This window comes from Triturus cristatus, chromosome 1_2 (assembly GCF_964204655.1).
Source record: "Triturus cristatus chromosome 1_2, aTriCri1.1, whole genome shotgun sequence".
Classification (NCBI taxonomy): Eukaryota; Metazoa; Chordata; class Amphibia; order Caudata; family Salamandridae; genus Triturus; species Triturus cristatus.
The window spans coordinates 49323257-49342679 of NC_140580.1; the positions used below are offsets into that span (position 1 = coordinate 49323257).

The window sequence follows — 19423 nt, forward strand, 5'->3', positions numbered from 1 at the left end:
CTTCCTCTTTACTTTGTACTGTAACTGTTAGATGAGTGGGGTCCGGCCTCCCCTGGGGGGCTCATCATGGGCTTTCAGTGTTCTTGCCTTGCTGGGGTTTGTTGTGCGTTTTTGTGTTTAATTAAAATTGAACCTTTGCACTTCTCCTTTCATGGTACTGGGGACGCATCTCTGTTTCTATATATCGATGCTGCCGAACCTCCGGGTTGTCGGCTGAATAGCTGTGTCCTGACTTTTGAAAATAAAGGTTTAAAAAAAAAAAAAAAAAATCAGAATCTGAAGGATTTTGAAAAGAGAATGTCGACATCAGCAGAATTTTGAGAAAAGTATTCTTTATGTATGTCAATGTCTGACCAATGCATAGCACACAAATACTCAGCCGACACGTGTTTCGTCACACTATGTAAAGATGTGACTCTTCAGGGCTGAGAAGGACACAAAGAAATAACAGAAAAAACAAAATAAGTGAAAAAGCAAACATAATCACATTACACTGTAAAACTGAAAAAACGCAGGTCCGAGGCGTGAGATGCTCTTGATGTGAAAAGGGTGATAAATTGTCTCAGAAATAGAATTTTGAAAAGGTGCACCTGAACTGTAAAACTGGACGAGGCAGGAAAACGAACAATACAAGAAGAAACTGAGATCGGGGAACGACAAGTAATGACCAACAATACTGACATACAAGTAGTCAATCTCTCTTCCTTCTCACTCAACAACAACATGATCTCCCTACTCAGTAAAGGCCTCAGTTTCAACCCATACGAAGCAGGAGATCTGTGCAGATCCAAAATAGATCTATTCAAATTCATCAGGGGCCTCAAACTCAAAAAACACTTTGAGACCATGCCTGCATATCAGACTAGACCAACTCGCGTTATCGACCCCCTACACCCTCAAACCATTAAAGACGTCCGTGACACCCATCTACTCCTTTCCATGTCTGAAACAGATGACCCACCTCCAAGTTTTGATCTGTTATTACGAGACCTCGACATCGATCCATTGGGCACTATCCCTAGTGGCCTCCAAAACAAATCTAAATGGACGCCCACCCTGTCGGGAGGAAACACCATTGACATATTCCACAACCTGGTACTAGACGATCTTGATCAGTATGAGAGGAACCTCACGAGGAGCAACCGTAAGACCAAAGAAAATCTAACCAAGGGTGAGAGAATGGCTCTCAATAACCTGACTGCTGAACACAACATCATCATCAGAGAAGCCGACAAAGGCGGAAATGTCATCGTGATGAATCGCATAGACTACCACAACGAGATCATGAGCCAACTGCAAGATAACACCTGTTATGAACGTCTGGAAAGCAACCCCACTGGTCCCTTAACCAGTCTCATCAATAAGAAACTCAGTGGTTGGCAAGAGATGGGACTTATTGATGAAGACGAGGCATGCTACATGATAACAGCCAAACCTACATATCCTGTGCTATATACTCTACCAAAGGTACATAAGCAGGCCCCTTTTCCTCCTGGCCGTCCGATCATTTCTGGCATAGGGGGACCAACTGAAAGACTAGCCCAATATGTTGACCTGTTTCTCAACCCAATGGTCAAAAACTTGCCTTCCTACATACAGGACACCAAGCATATTCTAGGGATCCTTGCTGACATACAATGGCAACCCAATATGATCATAGCCACCCTTGATGTTGTCTCCCTCTACACATCCATCAAGCCCGACCTAGGACTTGAGGTAGTTTCCAGATCTCCTCACCACAGATCAGCTACTTTATGGGAACACACAAACATGGTTATCAGTATGATGGAAATCATACTCAATAACAACTTTTTCATGTATGAACAACACTGGTACAGACAAATCAAAGGCGTGGCCATGGGTTCTAAGTTCTCACCATCTTTTGCCAACCTATACATGGGTGCCTTAGAAACAGAATGGCTATGGGACAAGAAAGCAGCCCAATGGATTGACTACATCATATACTGGGGTAGATACATCGACGATTGTTTACTTCTTTGGTCTGGCACGCAGGAAAACCTTAATCAGTTCTGTGAATACCTCAACTCCAACAACATGGACATGAAATTCACATGCGAATCCAGCAAGACCAACATCTCCTTCTTGGATGTAGAACTATACGTTAAAGACAATTCCCTACACAGTAGGCTGTATCGTAAGCAAACCTCGTGCAATGCCATTCTTCATGCCGAAAGTGCACATCCTTTACAACAGATAGAGACAATTCCTTTTGGAGAATTCACCAGGGCCAGGAGGAACTGTAGTGAAGGCACCGAATTTTCCATTTGCCTGAACGACATGAAACAAAGACTTGTGCAACGGGGTTATAAACCACAGACCCTTAGAAAAGCCACAACCAGAATCAAGAACATCAAAAGAGAAACGACTCTACAGACCAAGACTTGCGGTAATACAGACAAACAAACCATCAGACTGATCACAGAGTACAATGCCATCAGCACTACAATACGAAAAAGTTTCATCAAACACTGGGGCATCTTATTGGCTGACCCAAGCCTCAAGGACAACATCAGTGATCATCCACAAATAACATTCAGGAGAGGGAGAACACTCAGAAGCAGACTCTGTCCTACGATTCCTCACTCCACGTCTGCATCCTCCTCCTGGCTCAAACCCCATACCATTGGTTTTTTCAAATGTGGCTGCTGCGGCATTTGTAAATGGGCCGTGAATGGCACTAAGGATTTTAGTGGCTGGAATGGCAAAAAACACAGAATAACCTGCAACATCAACTGCAATTCCTCCTTTGTGGTCTATATCCTACAATGCACATGTAGACTTCAATACGTGGGGAGCACGATCAGACCACTGAAGGAGCGCATCAGTGAACATGTTCGTGCCATGCACAATGTGGATGCCAAATACCCGATGGCGTCACACATAGCATCATGCAAAACACAGGGCACGCAAAAAAGACTTTCCTTTTTTGGAATAGACATCTCCAAAAGTAATGCCAGAGGTGGTAACCGTGAACTGAGACTGAGGAGACAAGAGGCGACATGGATAATGCGCCTTCAGTCGGTCAAACACGGTCTCAACATTGACCATGAATTACAGTACTTTCTAGGAACTTAACACAATTACTGTTGTTTCCCTTCAGGTCATTTCATGCCTGTGAAAACATACATGCTCTCTTGCTTTTTTTCATTATATGCTTGGTTTTTTCCACTGATTACTCACAATGGGGCAACTCTGCATTGACTTTTGAGTTTGTTTTTCTGTTTCTTTAACTGTGCAAATATTTGTTTTAGAGTTTCCACCCGTTTGCCTTCTCTTCGTTGCTCATTGACATTCATGAATATGTATGTGGATTCTACTCAACTGTTCCCTAATTATGTGTACACAGTACCCGTTTTTATATCTGTCGCACACTGCTGCATAATACATGAACACATAATTCTCTTCGTAGGGTCAACTGTACATTGTTTTCCCGCTTATCCCTTCTATCTGCCTTTAGTTGCAAGTACACGCCCCACGAGCCGTTTTGATCTCGCTTAGACACGTAACCATGACGATTGAGTCTTTCACTCCCTCACTTCCTGCTTCATACTCTCCCGCATGCACTGCGCGCTCTAGTTTCTTTCCTGTTAACAAATGGCACCCCGTCTATTTAAGCTTCCGGTTCCGGGACCTCGAAATTCCCACATCCTGGAATCGGTGGATCCACAACCCGCGATCCAGAAGCGCACCCGGTAAGACCCTACCCTGCTAGCCACACTTTTAATTTTTAAACTGCACATAGCTCATTCTACCTTTTTTCTACTTTAGAGTGTACAGCCAATCACCCAAGTGGCTGGTACACATCGCCGCCTACCTCACCACTTCGGGTGTCCGGTCCTTTCGTACCGCACCCTCACCTTGCCATTTTCATTTACATTCCGAGGTCCACGCTCATCTACAGCATCAGGTACGGGGATGTCTTTCATCATGCTCGAAACGGCCACGTCCCCCGTATTTCACGTGCATGCTTTCCATATCCCTTCGTTTCAAATTTTACGGCTCCTCAACCTAGATCATGCACTTTTACTTAATAGATCGAATCACAGCTTTATTCCCATTACGCTTCCCGTTTTAATCATTTATCGTCCTATCTTGCCATATTTGCCTTCCTACACGTTATAGGCTGCAAACAGTACATTTTCACTTACCGGTAACTTTTTCCATTTTCTTGTGTCATATTGTTGCTTTATGATTCTAGTAACCACGGCCACTGTGTCTCTTATGTTTTGGCAACTGCATTTCTTATGTGTTCTCTCATTTACAGAATGATTTATTCGGTTTTTTCTATTGTGGCCTGCTCTACGTTTTTTCATCCAGTACTATTTTGAGACCTACTGGTCACACAGCATTGAGATTGTTGCTTCTACGGCCATTTGTCATCGTATTTGTTTTTCTATTCGTAACTGAATGATCACTGGACTTTTTCGTTTTTCATTGTGCTTAAACTACATGTGTGCTTACCAATTACATCTCTGTCACGAATCTCAAATGTTTTAATGTCCGGCCACATTCTCGCATGCGTTTTGGGAAATTCTGCAATATCCATCACCAGCCGTTTTTCAGCCCACTATTTCTACCTTTTCTGTCTTTTCACCACATCTTTCTTGCACTCTCCGTAGTTAACTTGCACCCGCAATCTTGTTAACTAGGGCAGCTGTTTTCTAGCATGCTATACATTCGTACGGACACGCGATTCTTTTTCGCTTAGGATGCCTTTTCAATTGAAGCAGTCTTCCTTCCATAATTTTGAACTTTGTTTTACAGTGACTAAGTGTCACCGGGTCCATATTAAGAGCACCTTTCACCGTCCATTTGCCTTCTCCTAAATTTTGGATTCTCCATAGCCACTTTATCCACTTAAGGTGCCTCGTCCAGTTTTACAGTTCAGGTGCACCTTTTCAAAATTCTATTTCTGAGACAATTTATCACCCTTTTCACATCAAGAGCATCTCACGCCTCGGACCCGCGTTTTTTCAGTTTTACAGTGTAATGTGATTATGTTTGCTTTTTCACTTATTTTGTTTTTTCTGTTATTTCTTTGTGTCCTTCTCAGCCCTGAAGAGTCACATCTTTACATAGTGTGACGAAACACGTGTCGGCTGAGTATTTGTGTGCTATGCATTGGTCAGACATTGACATACATAAAGAATACTTTTCTCAAAATTCTGCTGATGTCGACATTCTCTTTTCAAAATCCTTCAGATTCTGATTCTTGCTCATTCCTCTGACAGATGCTACTATTAAGCTTTATCCTGATTGTGTGCGCAGGACTTTGTCTTTTGTTCTCTTGAGTGGGTTTGTCCCACTTAATTGCAGGGGTTTCCTTGGGTTGGTACCCCTGACCTGACAGCACCACACCTACTCTTTCTAAGTGGAAACTCACAGTGCACACGTCTGAGCGCCATCTTCCTTTATCCCCATCCAACCCTGCCACATTGTGATACACTTGTAAGTATCCCAAAAAAGTTGTGAGTATTGCAGCTTCTCACGAGTACACACAGAATATTTTGAGAATTCCAAAAAAAGCCCTACATTTACTCAAAAGATAACAGAAAACATAAGAGTAAAAGGCCCGAGTCTGAACCAGTGTGTGCCTTGGCTGATTCTACGTGCTCGTGGGTGACAGTATGTGCACATGCATTCATGTGTCGTGCACCTACGCCTCTGTTGATGATCTTTGCTTTCCTTCCTCCACTTCTATGTCTGAGAATGAATGTATGTGTAGCTACATGAGTAACTGTGTTTCTCTGTTACCAAACCAATTCATGTCATCATCAACATGGTTCAGTCTTGGGTTTTCCATTTTAGGTCGAAACCTACCAAACAGCATAGCTGTATGGCTTGCTTACAACATCTTGGGGACATTCGGTAAGCTTTCCTGGGAATGCATTCCATCCGTTGTTTACCATTGGCTTTCTGGTTTGTAACTCACATTTGCTTGCTCTGTATTTGATTAAGGCTGTACAGCTTGAGTTCGTCCCTTACCTTGTTCAAACTCTATTTACTGATTTGTTCATCAGGGCTTGATTTCTGTACACAGGCCTTTAAATCATGTTTGTATCTTGTCACATTTGCTGTGCATTCAAAGATAGAGGTCAAATGTCTGGCTCTTTCTTTCAGGGAGCTTGGTGCTTACTTTTCATTCTCTGACTTCAAATTGAAAGGATTTATTTGACAATCATGCTGGCTCCGGGGAGTGCTCTAGGAAGGCTGTACGATGTTATTTGTTTTCTAGCACACAACAAAATTTGAAATGTCTATAAATGAACTCTGTAGATATTTCAGAATTAGGAAAGCCCAAATGAAGCATTTTTTGGTAATTCTGAGGTGTGGTGAAAACAAATATTTTAAAATGATCAAAACAAATCAATACACTAGGTGATGCCATTTCCACACATTATTGTGTGTGCGCTGTACATGTTTATCAGTGAAACTGTATGTCTGTGGAAATGTAATGGTGATTTCAATTGAAGGTGTGTTATCTGTAATGGAAGTGTGCTTCCACACCAGGCATATTCTACTCTACGCCACTTGACTCAACTCTGCACCACTCCACGCGACTTCACTCTCCTCTGCACCACCCCACTTTACATCATGCCACTGCACTCTATTCCACTCTGCACTATTCAAATCTACACCACTGCACACTACGCCTCTCTACTCTACTCTGCACCACTCTACTCTATGCCAATGCACTCTACACCACCCAACTTCACTGCACTCTTTGCCTCTCTATGCTACTTCACTCCAATCTACTCTGCACAACTCCACTCTGAGTCCCTCCACTCTATGCCACTCTACAAAACCTCACTTTACACCACTGCACTCTATACCAATACACTCTACGGCACTCTAATCTTTTCTGCACAACTGCACTCTACACCACTTTTAGCCATTACTCTACACCACTCTACTCTATGCCACTGCACTCTACCCTGCACCACTTCCCTCTACACCACCTCACTCTATCCAGCACAACTCCACTCTACGCCTCTTCTCTATGCCACTCTGTTCTACACCACTGCACTCTACTCTCCACCACTATAGTCTATGCCACTACTCTCTATGGCACTCTCTGCAACACTCTATTGTGCAGCACTGCACTCTCCGCCACTCTACTCTGCACTGCTGCACTCTGCACCACTTAACTCTATGACACTGCACTCTACACCCCTATACCCTACACCACTGCACTCTATGCCACTCTACTCTGCACCACTCTATGCCACAGCACTCTATGCCACTGTACACCACTCTACTCTGCACCACTGCACTCTACGCCACTGTATTCTACGCCATTGCTCTCTAAGCTGCTCCATCCTGCACGACTCCACTCTGCACCACTTCTAACTACGCCCCTGCATTCTATGATGGTGCATTGTACACTGCTGAATTCTATGCCGCTGCACTCTACACCACTATACTCTGCAACACTGTATGCCAATGTAATCTATACAGTCCACTCTACTCTACGCCACTCCACTTGAGCCCACTGTAGCCAACTATATGTCATGGCACTCTACTCTACTAGGCACGACTCTACTCTATGCCACTCTATTCTACTCTCATCCACTCTCTCCCACTGCACTCTACTCCACACTACTCCACGCTACACCACTGCACTCTTCAACACTTTACTCTGCAACACTGCACTCTATGCCACTACACTTTATAGCACTGTACTCTACTCTGCACCATTCTATGCCACTCTACTCTGCACCATTGTATGCCACTGCACTCTATGCCACTCTACTCTACTCTCCACCACTGCACTCTACTACGCAACACTAATCTATGACACTGCTTTTTACGATGCTGCATTGTACACTGCTGAATTCTATGCCGCTGCACTCTAAGCCATTGCACTCAAAGCAACTTTATTCTGCAACACTTTACACCAATGCACTCTACACTAGTCAACCCTACTCTACGCCACTCCACTCTATGCCACGCTATGTGACTCCACTCTATGCCACTCCTATACACAACACTCTATGCCACTCCTCTCTACAACACCACTCCACTCTTTGCCATTCCATTCTATGACACTCCACACCACTCTTCTCTATGCCATTATTAGCCATGTTGAACAGCAGCCACGCTGGTATACAACATGACTGAAACACATTGGTAAAGTCAATAGCTCTTGCACAGGTGAGACCTATTGGCTTTGCCAATGCTTGCTCATATAACTGTTCTCAGTAACACAACTCCCAGAATGCAATAGGTTGCTAAAGGACAGCCCAAATCTGGAAAATGGAGTCCTTCATAACATGTGGTCATCTGGTAAATGTATATTTTTGGGAAGATCTTTCTAAGCGTTTCTATCAATTCAGACTTAACAGACGTTTAACTTACTTGGGGAAGTATCAACAGTGTGTCTTCTTTCAGACTCCCAGCTGTCCGTAAGGAGCATCTTTTGCTTTTCCTTAGCTCTTAATGAAAAGACCATAGTGGTAATCACCGAGCCTGTCATTAAAAGATAGGTGACGTTAGTGATCATCCACATTTTCCATACTGTTTGAATTCCACTACATTACATATGTGATCTACAGAAACCAGAGGAGGATCAATGTGGGGAAAAGTGACCTGTTATTCTTTACAGCTAAAATGATCAATCCACAGGAGGCAAAACCTACTACAGAACAGGGCAAAGTTAGTGAAACCAGTACGTGCAGCAGCACTGACAGACCCACAGATGAAAGTGCATACAGAGTCAAATAGATAGGTCTAAAGGAAGAGATGCACACAGACATACAGGAACAGATAAAGAAGTGCACAGAGGAGCACTTTGACAGATCTAGATGAGAATATGCACACAAAAGCACTACAACAAAGAAGTGCACATTGAAGAACATACATTAACTTAGAAATCTTTTGTTTTCATACTCTTTCACAATAACACTGGAACTTCCTCTTTGGCTCTAGAATTCAAATTGTACCCAACTCATATTGGTCCCTCCAACACAATTCATCAATTCCCATTACTACCACATATAATTTGATGCTTGCATTTCTGTCTTTAAACATCATTGTTAATCATTTCCTCATATGCTTCTGGATTTATATCTGATTTCTCTAAATCCTCTAAGCGGATCACATTATTTTTCTTTAGTTATAATTGTCTATTGTGAGCCAAAATTCACCATCAGAATGAGCGTTCTTCTGCGAATACTGACTTAATATTTCGGTGATTTCTTCTTTTCCTCCTTAATGCTTTTCCCATCTCCATTACAGCTAACAGAAATCCGTGTTCTCTTCCAAATCCACCAATCTATACACGTTTACTATTGGTATCCTCACTACTCCTCCATACACTGACCTCTGTCACCTTTGGGCCATTTACAACTTTTTTTAGTTTCTCAAAATGTACTATTTTACCCAAATTTTGCAGTCCTCCCCAATGGCTGGACAACTTTTGTAGGAAGTCACATGTTTGTAGATCCCACAGTTGTAACACATAGTTTTTTCAGTTTTCTTTACCCTACTATAATTCCTTTACTTATTTATAAGACTGCCTGCTTCCACATTTTTCTTTTAATTTATTTCTTCACTAACCGTTTTCATACATATTTCTGATTGTTCAATTGCTTTAGCTGTAGTGATTGCACCTTGCAACAACGGATCACCAATTATTTATATCTGATCCTGAATTTTCCTACTTCTTTTGTTCACAATCATTTGAACCCTAATCATTTCATCTGCTACTGTGCTGAAATTACATGATATTATTAAGAGTCTTAAACTAGTCAGGAATTCCTCAGATGACTCACCAGTCCTTTGAGGTCTGGTGTAGAAACAATCTGGCACATGCATCAACAATGCCATTTGCGATTCCTTAATAGCGAAAAATAAGGATTCGCTAATTAGGAATAGCAAAAGGCTATGCATGTAGAAATCGCTTACAAAATAGCGATTTCTAAACATTCCTTAATTGCTACTTGCAAATTGCGAATCGCAATTAAGAAATACCTCCCCATTGATTCCTATGGGCCTAGAGGCCCATAGGAATGAATGGGAAGACTTTCTCAATTTGCTATTCTCAATTAGAGAATCGCAAATTGCTCATGCTATTTCAAGGGTGCCAGGGCGTCGAAAAGACACCCTGTTGCACCCCTGAAATCTGCATATGAATACATCTTGCACACACACATGTGTGTGTAAAATGGAACTTTGAAAAATGCACTTTAGTGCATTTTTCAAAGTTTTTGCAAATTACCATGAAGTTCAACTTCATGGTAATTTGCTCCCCCTATTAGCGAAATCGCTAATTTTTTAACTTTCATGCATTGCATTTAAGGAATCTCAATTTGGGATTCCTTAAATGCAATAGCAATTTAAGGAATCGCAATTTAGAGATTCCTTAAATTGCGAGTTTTGCATTTGGGATGATGCATCCCAAATGCAAAAATCCCAGTCGCAAAGGGGCAGATTCTGAGAATCTGCCTGTTTGCGACTGGCTTTTGCTTTGATGCATGTGGGCCTATATCTTTCCAAAGCTATGCTTTTGTTGGGTTTAAAACATTTTTCTATCCTCAATAATGATTCATTAACATCATTAAGGTCACCTTTCCCTTAATGACATACAATCCGTGGTAGACTTCCAAACACATCTTGTTCCTCAAAAACCAGACAATGCAATAAAATGTTCTTACATCTATCTACTGCCATTTCACCACCTTCAATAGCATTCAGGTAATTCATGAACACCTCTTTCCGTTTCTTTCATGGTAGTTGTGGAGCACCCTTGTTGGAATTCTTTCAATAAAAGTTAAATAAGTAAGTATAACAAATTAAATAAAACATGTTATTGCGTTCCTGGCCATTCAGAAATATATGTCAAATTTTGCGTAACTGGAAATACAATCCTATATGCATTTTATAATTAGGATTACTACACACACAGAACCATTTAATTGTATCAAATACACCAAAATTATGTTTCTCCATTTGAATGTATGCACTGGTGCAGTGTCTTAAATTGATGTTTTTATAGGTGAACAAAATACTTAGTGTGTCTTTATGAGGCATACCCGCAAGATAGTCAATTACCTCTTACTGTAAATAGGGTTAAATCTGTAATCAAAAATGTTTCAAATTACAAAGTGACTAGTGAGGCCAGGATCCTGCCTGAATTGTATACAGTCTCCAATGCAGAACAAGCACCCTCGTTTCTAGAGGTAGAACAGAATATTTTAAGGGGGAACACATTCCTGAGTCCTGATCTCATGCAAACATATCCATCTTTCTAAAAAAAGAACAGTGAACAAACAGATGGGGAAAATTATCGCCCAAGATTAGCTCTGATCTCCGACAGCAAAATCTTCGTATACCTATTGGTCGACAATATACTGCTACTACTTTCATCTCATATTGAAAGACCAACATTAATTTATACTAGGTCAGCAAACGGCACACCATTGGATATTGTTGAGCACATGGCAGCTCAACATGCAACAACGCTTCTGGAAGCTGAGAAGGCCTTTGGGGGCACATGCATCAAAAGTTTTTGCGATCGCAAATGGTGCGATTCGCAAAAATCTGCCGTTTGCGATCGCAAATTAGCCTTTGGAGATGCATGAAAGTGTTACCTATGCGCAATTTAAGAATTCGCAATTATTTGTGAATTCCTAAATTGTGATTGCATTTAAGGAATCGCACTTTGCGATTCATTAAATGGAATGCTAGAAGCACTTTCAAATAGCGATTTCGCTATTTGAGACCGCAAATTACAGACAAATCAAACTTGTCTGTAATTTGCAAAAACTTAGAAAAATGCACAAAAAAGCATTTTTTTAAGTTTTAGATTACACACACATGTGCCCTTGGGGCATGTGTGTGTGCAACATGGGTGCACATCACAATTTCAACAGGGTGTAATTTTGACACCCTTGCACCCTTGAAATTGCATGAGCAATTTGCGAGTACCTACTGGTACTCGCAAATTGCGCATGCAATCTCCCATAGGAATGAATAGGAAGGCATTCCTTAATTGTGACTCGCAATTTGAGAGTCGCAATTAAGGAATGTTTAGGAATCGCTATTTTTACAGCGATTCCTACATGCATAGGCTTTTGCGATTCCTTAATTGCGATTCCTTAATAATCGCAATTAAGGAATCGCAAAAGCCTTCCTTGATGCAAGTGCCAGTTGGTGTTTGGTGTTATTTCCTGTGATAAATATGCTTACGCAAAATTAAGGAATCGCAAAATTAGCGATTCCTTAATAATGCGATGCGAAAATGGCTCAATTTAGCGATTTTGTATTCGCAAACGCTGTTTTTTTGCGAATCGCAGCGTTTGCGCATCCAAAATCGTTTGATACATATGCCCCTGAGTAATCTGGATACCCTAAATGTAGCGATCACAAGGTCAACTTAATGCATCTGTTGGCCCTCAGAACAATGCTACATTGCTTCATAGTGACCAGCATTTATGGAAATAATCTCCACAGAAAATGTGTGCATTGTCACAAGCATGTATTCTTTAATTTGAAGGTAAACAAAGAGGGGCTGAGGTGTGAACATGATATCAGACATGAGGATACCATTTGCGTTAGTGAAACAGGGATACTGGGGGGTTCGATTGTGTTTTAGTACATCTTCTGTGAAGCATTATGTGAATTCCTCAAATTCCATCCTTCTGTCACCCCCTCTATCAGCTTCCTAAATATAATTCTCCTTCACTGCAATGCTGTGCACTTGACATCAGCCATGAAAAGAGAGATATGAACCCCAGAAGTCTGGATCTACATAATGGAAATAGGTGGAGAGGAGTGCTCTCCGTAAGTAGGCAACTGTCTGCATAGTGCCTTCAGCTTCAAGTTGGAAGAGTAGTATGCCAACAAGACTGCTCTTACTGGACCCAATACGGTAGGTTTTCATGACACAGTTAGCCACTCAGAAGGAGTGCTAAACATCCAACCAAGAGGACTCCTTTCTTTCCCATACCCCCCCAGCACATGAACGCCATCTTTGAGGTGGAGTAGGGAAATAGGGGTTAGACGGCACTGTTGATCACATGAAGCCTCCCTAGGCACATGATGGCTACAACTGGGCACGAGACCGCAGATGGCATTACCATTGTATTACCATGGACCATACAACTACACCTGGGCATAGATGGCTGTGGTTACAAAGGCTTGAGTGGCAATATGAACTGGAGTTTGGTAAACAGTTCTGTATATGAGACTATAATGGCTGTTGCTAGGCATCTTAAGGTAGCACTTGGGCTTAGAAGACCTTACATGGTACAAGATGGCAGTGCATGGCATATGATTTCATCATCTGCGTTTATGAGGTTGTATCTGACATCTGAAGGTAGTACCTGAGCATAACAGTCCAGGCCCTAAACCAGAACAATTAATGTGGCCAATCTGTGTTTTTTGCAATGTGTTTCTTCTCTCCAATTTGTCTTTAGGGGCTGTTATTCTCACAGAACTCAACTGTACCTGAATCCACCACATGCCTATATTGATAAATTTATCCATGGTAGTAGTTCCCAGGTTCACTACTCACATATATTTCTTACCACCTCGTTTCCCTATTGTTCTCTAATACCTCTGGCTGCTAGATAGACATGTACATTGGAATATATTCTTAGCACTGGAACATAGGTATAACAGGATCTTGCAATTCTTTGTGGTAGAACAGACATTAAATTATCCTGAAACACAGCAAAATCAAATAATACGTGTCATGCATCACAGAACAGCTTAAAAGGTGATGGAACTTTACCTAGTGACATCAAAGCTTGGTCAATTTCCTTCATCATGTTCTGGCAAAGTTTCTTCTGCCATTCCTGCAAAAGTGCCCATTCCTCTTCAGAGAAACAGGAAGAAGCATCAAAGTATGCACCCTGTTCCATGGACATAAAAATTGGGAAGGCTTAGTGAACTACTCCATTCAATGACATATATGAAAACGTGCTGATTAAAATTATTATGGTGTTGTCTTTGTAACCGAACCTCACTCAATGCACTTTACTTCATAAAAACACACAATAAAGCAGATCATTCTTTCTTGGATACCTCATTCCAAAGCACTTTAATCACCTGGAAAGGTTATTTATGGTGAATCTAATGATCATAACTGCTGTCACATCTGTACACGGTCCACTAAAAGTCCTCACAGACAGGAGGGAAACTACGATGTATTTACCGTATGGGTCCATGCGTCCCCTAAACCTACCCATCAATGACTACTGTGCCTTCCTCGTCTCTGGCTGTGCATGCGCGCATACAGCAGACACCCACATGCCTGCACACATGCATACATAATTGTGGCTCACATGTACCTCTTTCAAATACAAAGGGATAGTTACGTTTAGAAAAGACTTAAAAGTAAGAAGTATATATTTTAAAACAACCGAATACATATACTTTTAAAACAACCAAATATATATTTTAAAACAACCGTTAGCACATTTAAATTGTGCAAACAATATGCACTGTTGGTGACTTTTGAAGCGATAGTAGTTTGGCGTTCATGGTCAGTTAAGGGTGGGATATTAGTATATATTTCAACAATATATGGCTCTCAACAACAGCCACCAGACATCCTAATCACCCTTTATTTGCATGTGTGCACTTTGTTTTAGCGTCTGCCACCCTCTTAAAAGTACCTCCAGTCTGTTCTTTGCTCCTGTCGCCTCCAGGCAAATGTCTGAGTGCACCAGTTTAAAGGCCCATCTCTGATATCACCCCCTTACTATTTTGGTTCTGTAAAGCAGAGCGAGCTATTGCAATAGGATCCGCTCTAATTTTAAAGAGAGTAGATGTTGCATTATTCAGATCACCACAAGTCAAATTACATATCTGGAACAGTATGTCTTCAAGATAGCATTAGGCATACTTGTTGCCATAAATCTGTGATTTTGTCTTTTTTGTTATATGTTTATTTATTTTTCAAAGTCAGCAGTGGCTCTTTCGGTCGTGCAATGTTTGCATATCTATCTTACATTATAAAATTAAGTCAACACGACTTTGTCTAACAAATCACATACAGCATCTTAACTGTTGTTTCAGGCCCACTTAGGTCCAAATAACAGCTTCTTAAGCATGTTGGTAAGTCATCCTATCGGGACATGCAGTTGCACGCCAATATTGTGGTACGTTTAACAAGTCATTTTGTAGGCAGCGGAGCATAACATATGAGTAACAACGATTACTTGAAGTAGCATCTACATAGTCAAGCTGCCAAAGCCCCAGTCCCTTGTTTTATCTAAATCTCCCTGGGCCAGTTGTGCCTACGAAACTGAATATTGACCTGGGTCAATAGAACTTGAAACATGCAAATACCCTCTCTGCCCTGGTGAAGTTTACATTCCTTTGGGCTAGTTTACTTCTCTCAAATGGCTGAGCTCCCTCTATTTTTTTCTATACATTTCAATCAGAACTCTGTTCTCAGCTTCAGATCAGTTTTACAGTTCAGCTCTTCGTACATATGAATAGGGCCTGTGGAGATTTTTGCAACATTGCTATCGGACTTGGGGCCAAAAGAAGTGGTTGAGCTGTGAAAATGCACTCCAGTCTTCTCATTATCCTGGTAAGCAAGTGCTGGTCTGCATATACTAGACCTAGTAGTGGCAGCCGCCACATCTGTGACTTCTTTCCAATAAGTCTAAATAGTTGGGCACGTCCAGAGCATATGGAGGAAATCAGCTCTCTCAATGGTGCACCGCGAGCTGGTGCACATCCTACTGTGGAGTCCGGTAGGTACAGTGTAACATGTTTTTAAAAAAAAACTTTATTTATCATTTTATTGCACGAGTTACATCACAGTGATCATGTTACACAGTCTCATGTCTTGTAGAGAATACAGTTGCATTGTCTGCTTGTTTTCGTTAATCCGTCAGTGTAAAGTAAAATAATCATTAAGTACAATTAACACAGAACGTCTGCCATGTATAGTAATCAACAGTGCATGGTGGTCTAAAAGTACATCAGATCGGTATGCTATACGTAGACTGCAGCCTGAGTTTGGCACAATGTGTATGTACATTCAAATATGGAGGTCATCTGATATATCAAACAGGTAGCTTTGTCTGCACTGTATTGAAGGAGTGCATATCTTCAACCCATCCCAGTTGGCACTATGCCTTGTCCCAGTTGTGTGGTTGTGCTGTCTTGTCGCAATGTGAGATAGGTTTTCAGTGGCCCCCAAATGTCTCTTGGCCTGGAAGATGGGGGAACAGTCGCAGAGTACAAATAACTATGTGTGTTACAAGTAACCAGGCTTTTCAGACAGTTTTGCACCCAAGGGACTGTCTTCCGGCCCCAATGGATTGCCACTTCCCTCTTGGCCAGCAGTAGACTAAGAGCCGCAAACCTCCGAATTTTTGGGGGTAAATTAACCATGTAACCCATGAGTGCGATCTCAGGGACAGGGTCAAGTGGTATGTGTATAATGTCACCCAACTCCTTATGAACCTCTTTCCAGTACGGCTGTAAGCGCGGGCAAGTCCATGTCAAATGCACAAAGTCAGCATGCGGTGATCCGCACTTGGGGCAACTGTGTGGTCGTGACGGATCTAGCTTGTGCACTTTGGCCGGGGTACTGTAGGCTTGCACAGAAACTTAAAGTGGAGCAGCTTGTGCCTACTGTTTAGGGAGATGTCTTTAGTGACAGCGCAGCATGCGGTCCATTGGTCGTCTGTGATGGGGCATCCCAGGTCTCCCTCCCAATCCTTTCGGAACTTTTTATCATCGACAGGAACTAGTTTCGCGCAGGTTTTGTACAGGTGTATGAGGTGGGATCCGTGTTCGCTCTTGATGACCAGAGAGAGGGGGGCAAAAGAGTCTGGTTCTATGTGAAAACTGGGTATTGCGGCACGTAGCGCTGATTGGATATGCCCAAGCACAAACCGGTCCATGAATGTGGCGTCGGGGAAGCGGGTGTCATCGTTTCCCAGAAAGGCATGGCCAGCAGGGAACAGGTCCCCTGCTTTCGTTAGTGTGAATTTGGTTAAGGTGCCCTGCACAATTTTCTCCCCTGTCAGTGGCAGCCAACGCGCATTGGGGAGTGGAAGGGCTGTAGAGTATAGAAGGACAGTGTCTGTGACTTGCCACAGTTTTTCCCAAGCCCAACTTGTTGTAGAGACTGTTTGGATGTCATTAGGATCTCTGGGGAAACCTTTGGGAAGGACAGTAGATAGGCGCTCAGGTAGGACGAGGTCCGCTTCTGGGCGGAGGTATGGAATCCTGGCGTCGGGGTGGTACCAAGTATAGGCGTAGCTGCATTGTGCTACTAGATAGTATAAGTGGAGATCAGGCTCTCCGTAGCCACCTCAGTCATAGGGGAGGGTAAGAACTCGCCAACCAACTCGGGCCGCGTATTGCCGCCATACCAATCGTATCAGGTGAGATCTGAGTGTCGCAAAACAACTGTTTGGGAGAGGGATGGGGATATTGTTGAAGACGTAGAGGAACTTAGGGAGAACAACCATCTTGATTATGGCTACCCCACCCGCTATCGATAGCGGCAACTTTAGCAATTTGTCTATTTGTGTTTCCAGAGCAGAAATCGCCTGTCCGTAGTTGAAGCGAACTATCATTTCCGTTTCTAGGTGAATATGTATGCCCAAGTATTTAGCGGAGTCTGTACACCACTCTAGCGGGAACTCGAGCTCCCAAGGGGCAGTGCTACGGGTAAGGTGAAAAATGATGGACTTGTGCCAATTGATGCCCAGGCCAAAGTGCTCGCCAAAGCGATGTATCTCGCGTATGAGGGGGTCTAAGTTGACACGCGGTTCACGGACATATAGGATAGTATCGTCTGCCTATAAGGAGACAAGCAGGGGCTCTGTATTAAATTGCAAACCTCTCTGCAGGTGTTTTTCTTGAAAATGCCTGATCAGCGGATCCATAGCAAGGATGAAAAGTAAGGATGATAGTGAGCAGACTTGCCTAGTGCCCCGTGACAGTGAGAAGGGGTGTGAGAGCGTACCGTTCAATCAAAGGCGAGCAGTCGGGAGGCGGTAAAGTAGCGCTGTGGTGGCCATGAAGCCCATCAGCATACCTATGCGACGCATGATTGACGTGAAAAAGGGCCTCTCTAGCGAATCAAAAGCCTTTTCCGTGTCAAGCAGAATTGCGGCCGCCAGTGTATCCGGGTTGAACCTGTGCAGTACTGAGAAAAGTGTCCTGAGATTCATTGAAGTGGAGCTATGAGGAACAAAGCCGGATTGTGCAGAGGAGAAATTCCAGTAATTGAGATAGATGCCCAGCAATAATTTTGGCGAGAATTTTGTAATCCAAGTTTAATAAAGATAAAGGCCTATATGAGCCCCAGAGCAGTGGATCTTTGCCCGGCTTTGGAAGAAGAATAATGACTGCTTCTCGAAGGATGGGGGGTAATATCTGTCTCTCTAGTGCCTCTGCGTACACATCAATGAGTTGCGGGGCTAGCAAGTCCTTGAAGGCCTTGTAGAAGTCGCCTGAGAACCCATCCAGTCCCGGGGCAGAGGAGGATCGAAGGGAACCAATGGCAGCCAGTACGTTGTTTTTTGATATGGGTTCAGCCAGGAAGTCCTGCATATCCTTCTCGAGATACACCAACGCTATCTCAGACAAGTAGGATTCCAGGGCGGCATGGTCAGTCCCTATTCTGGAGGTGTATAATGTTTTGAAGTACGTCAGTAATTCATTCCTGATCTCAGCAGTACCCAAAAGTGATCGCCCGTTGGTGTCCGTAGTTCGGTAACATAGGCTTTACTATATGGGGGTCTGAGCATTTGCGCCAGAACCCTTCCCGTTCTCTCCCCCGCCCGTATTGTTTTGCAGTGTGATATTTGCCCATGTAGAGAATGTCACGGTCAGCAGTTTCTCTGTATTCCGCAAGGAGGCCCAGACAGGCCTGTTCAGTTTTGGGGCTGTGTGCCTGGGCCAAAGTGGCGTCCAAATCAGCAAGCTCGTGTTTCAACCTGGACAACGTGGTGCACAAGGCGCGAAGCACCCCGGCCTGCTTAGAGATACATACCCCCGTATTTATGCCTTGAACCCCAACCAGAGAACTGCCAAGGTGTCTACAGTACCAGTGTTTATGGTAAAGTAGTCTTCGATCGCCTTCAGTGCTAGCAGTATCGGGGAATGGTCTGAATATGTACACGGGAGGGTCTGAATCTTGTGGCACCAGCTGGAGACGCTAGAGGATATTAGCCAATAGTCAATTCTGGTTGAGGTGTTGCGATATCCCGTGTAATGAGTGTATGCCGGGAGGGTTGGGTTTTGAGAGCGCCAAACATCTAGTAGGGACAGTTGGTCGCATAAGGACTGCAGTGCTCGTCGCACATGGGGTTTTGAGTCCAAAGCAGTGGATGTGCTGTCCAGGGATAGGTCGGGTACAATGTTAATGTCTCCACCCATTATAATGGCTATCTGGTCCAACTTCAAAAGCTGAGCAAGT

General features: G+C 42.9%; 1 protein-coding gene across 4 annotated transcripts in view; it reads right to left on the reverse strand.

Annotated features, from left to right (window-relative positions):
• LOC146866745 (uncharacterized) overlaps positions 1 to 19423 on the reverse strand; it is a 156226-nt gene that overhangs the window by 115459 nt on the left and 21344 nt on the right. For all 4 annotated transcript variants that reach the window (XM_085601168.1, XM_085601157.1, XM_085601147.1 and 1 more), the window contains exons 2-3: positions 13757 to 13877; positions 8380 to 8490 (exon numbers count right to left, since the gene is read on the reverse strand). In XM_085601168.1, coding sequence (XP_085457294.1) covers positions 8380 to 8490; positions 13757 to 13877 — 232 coding nt within the window. The remainder of the gene's footprint in view (positions 1 to 8379; positions 8491 to 13756; positions 13878 to 19423) is intronic.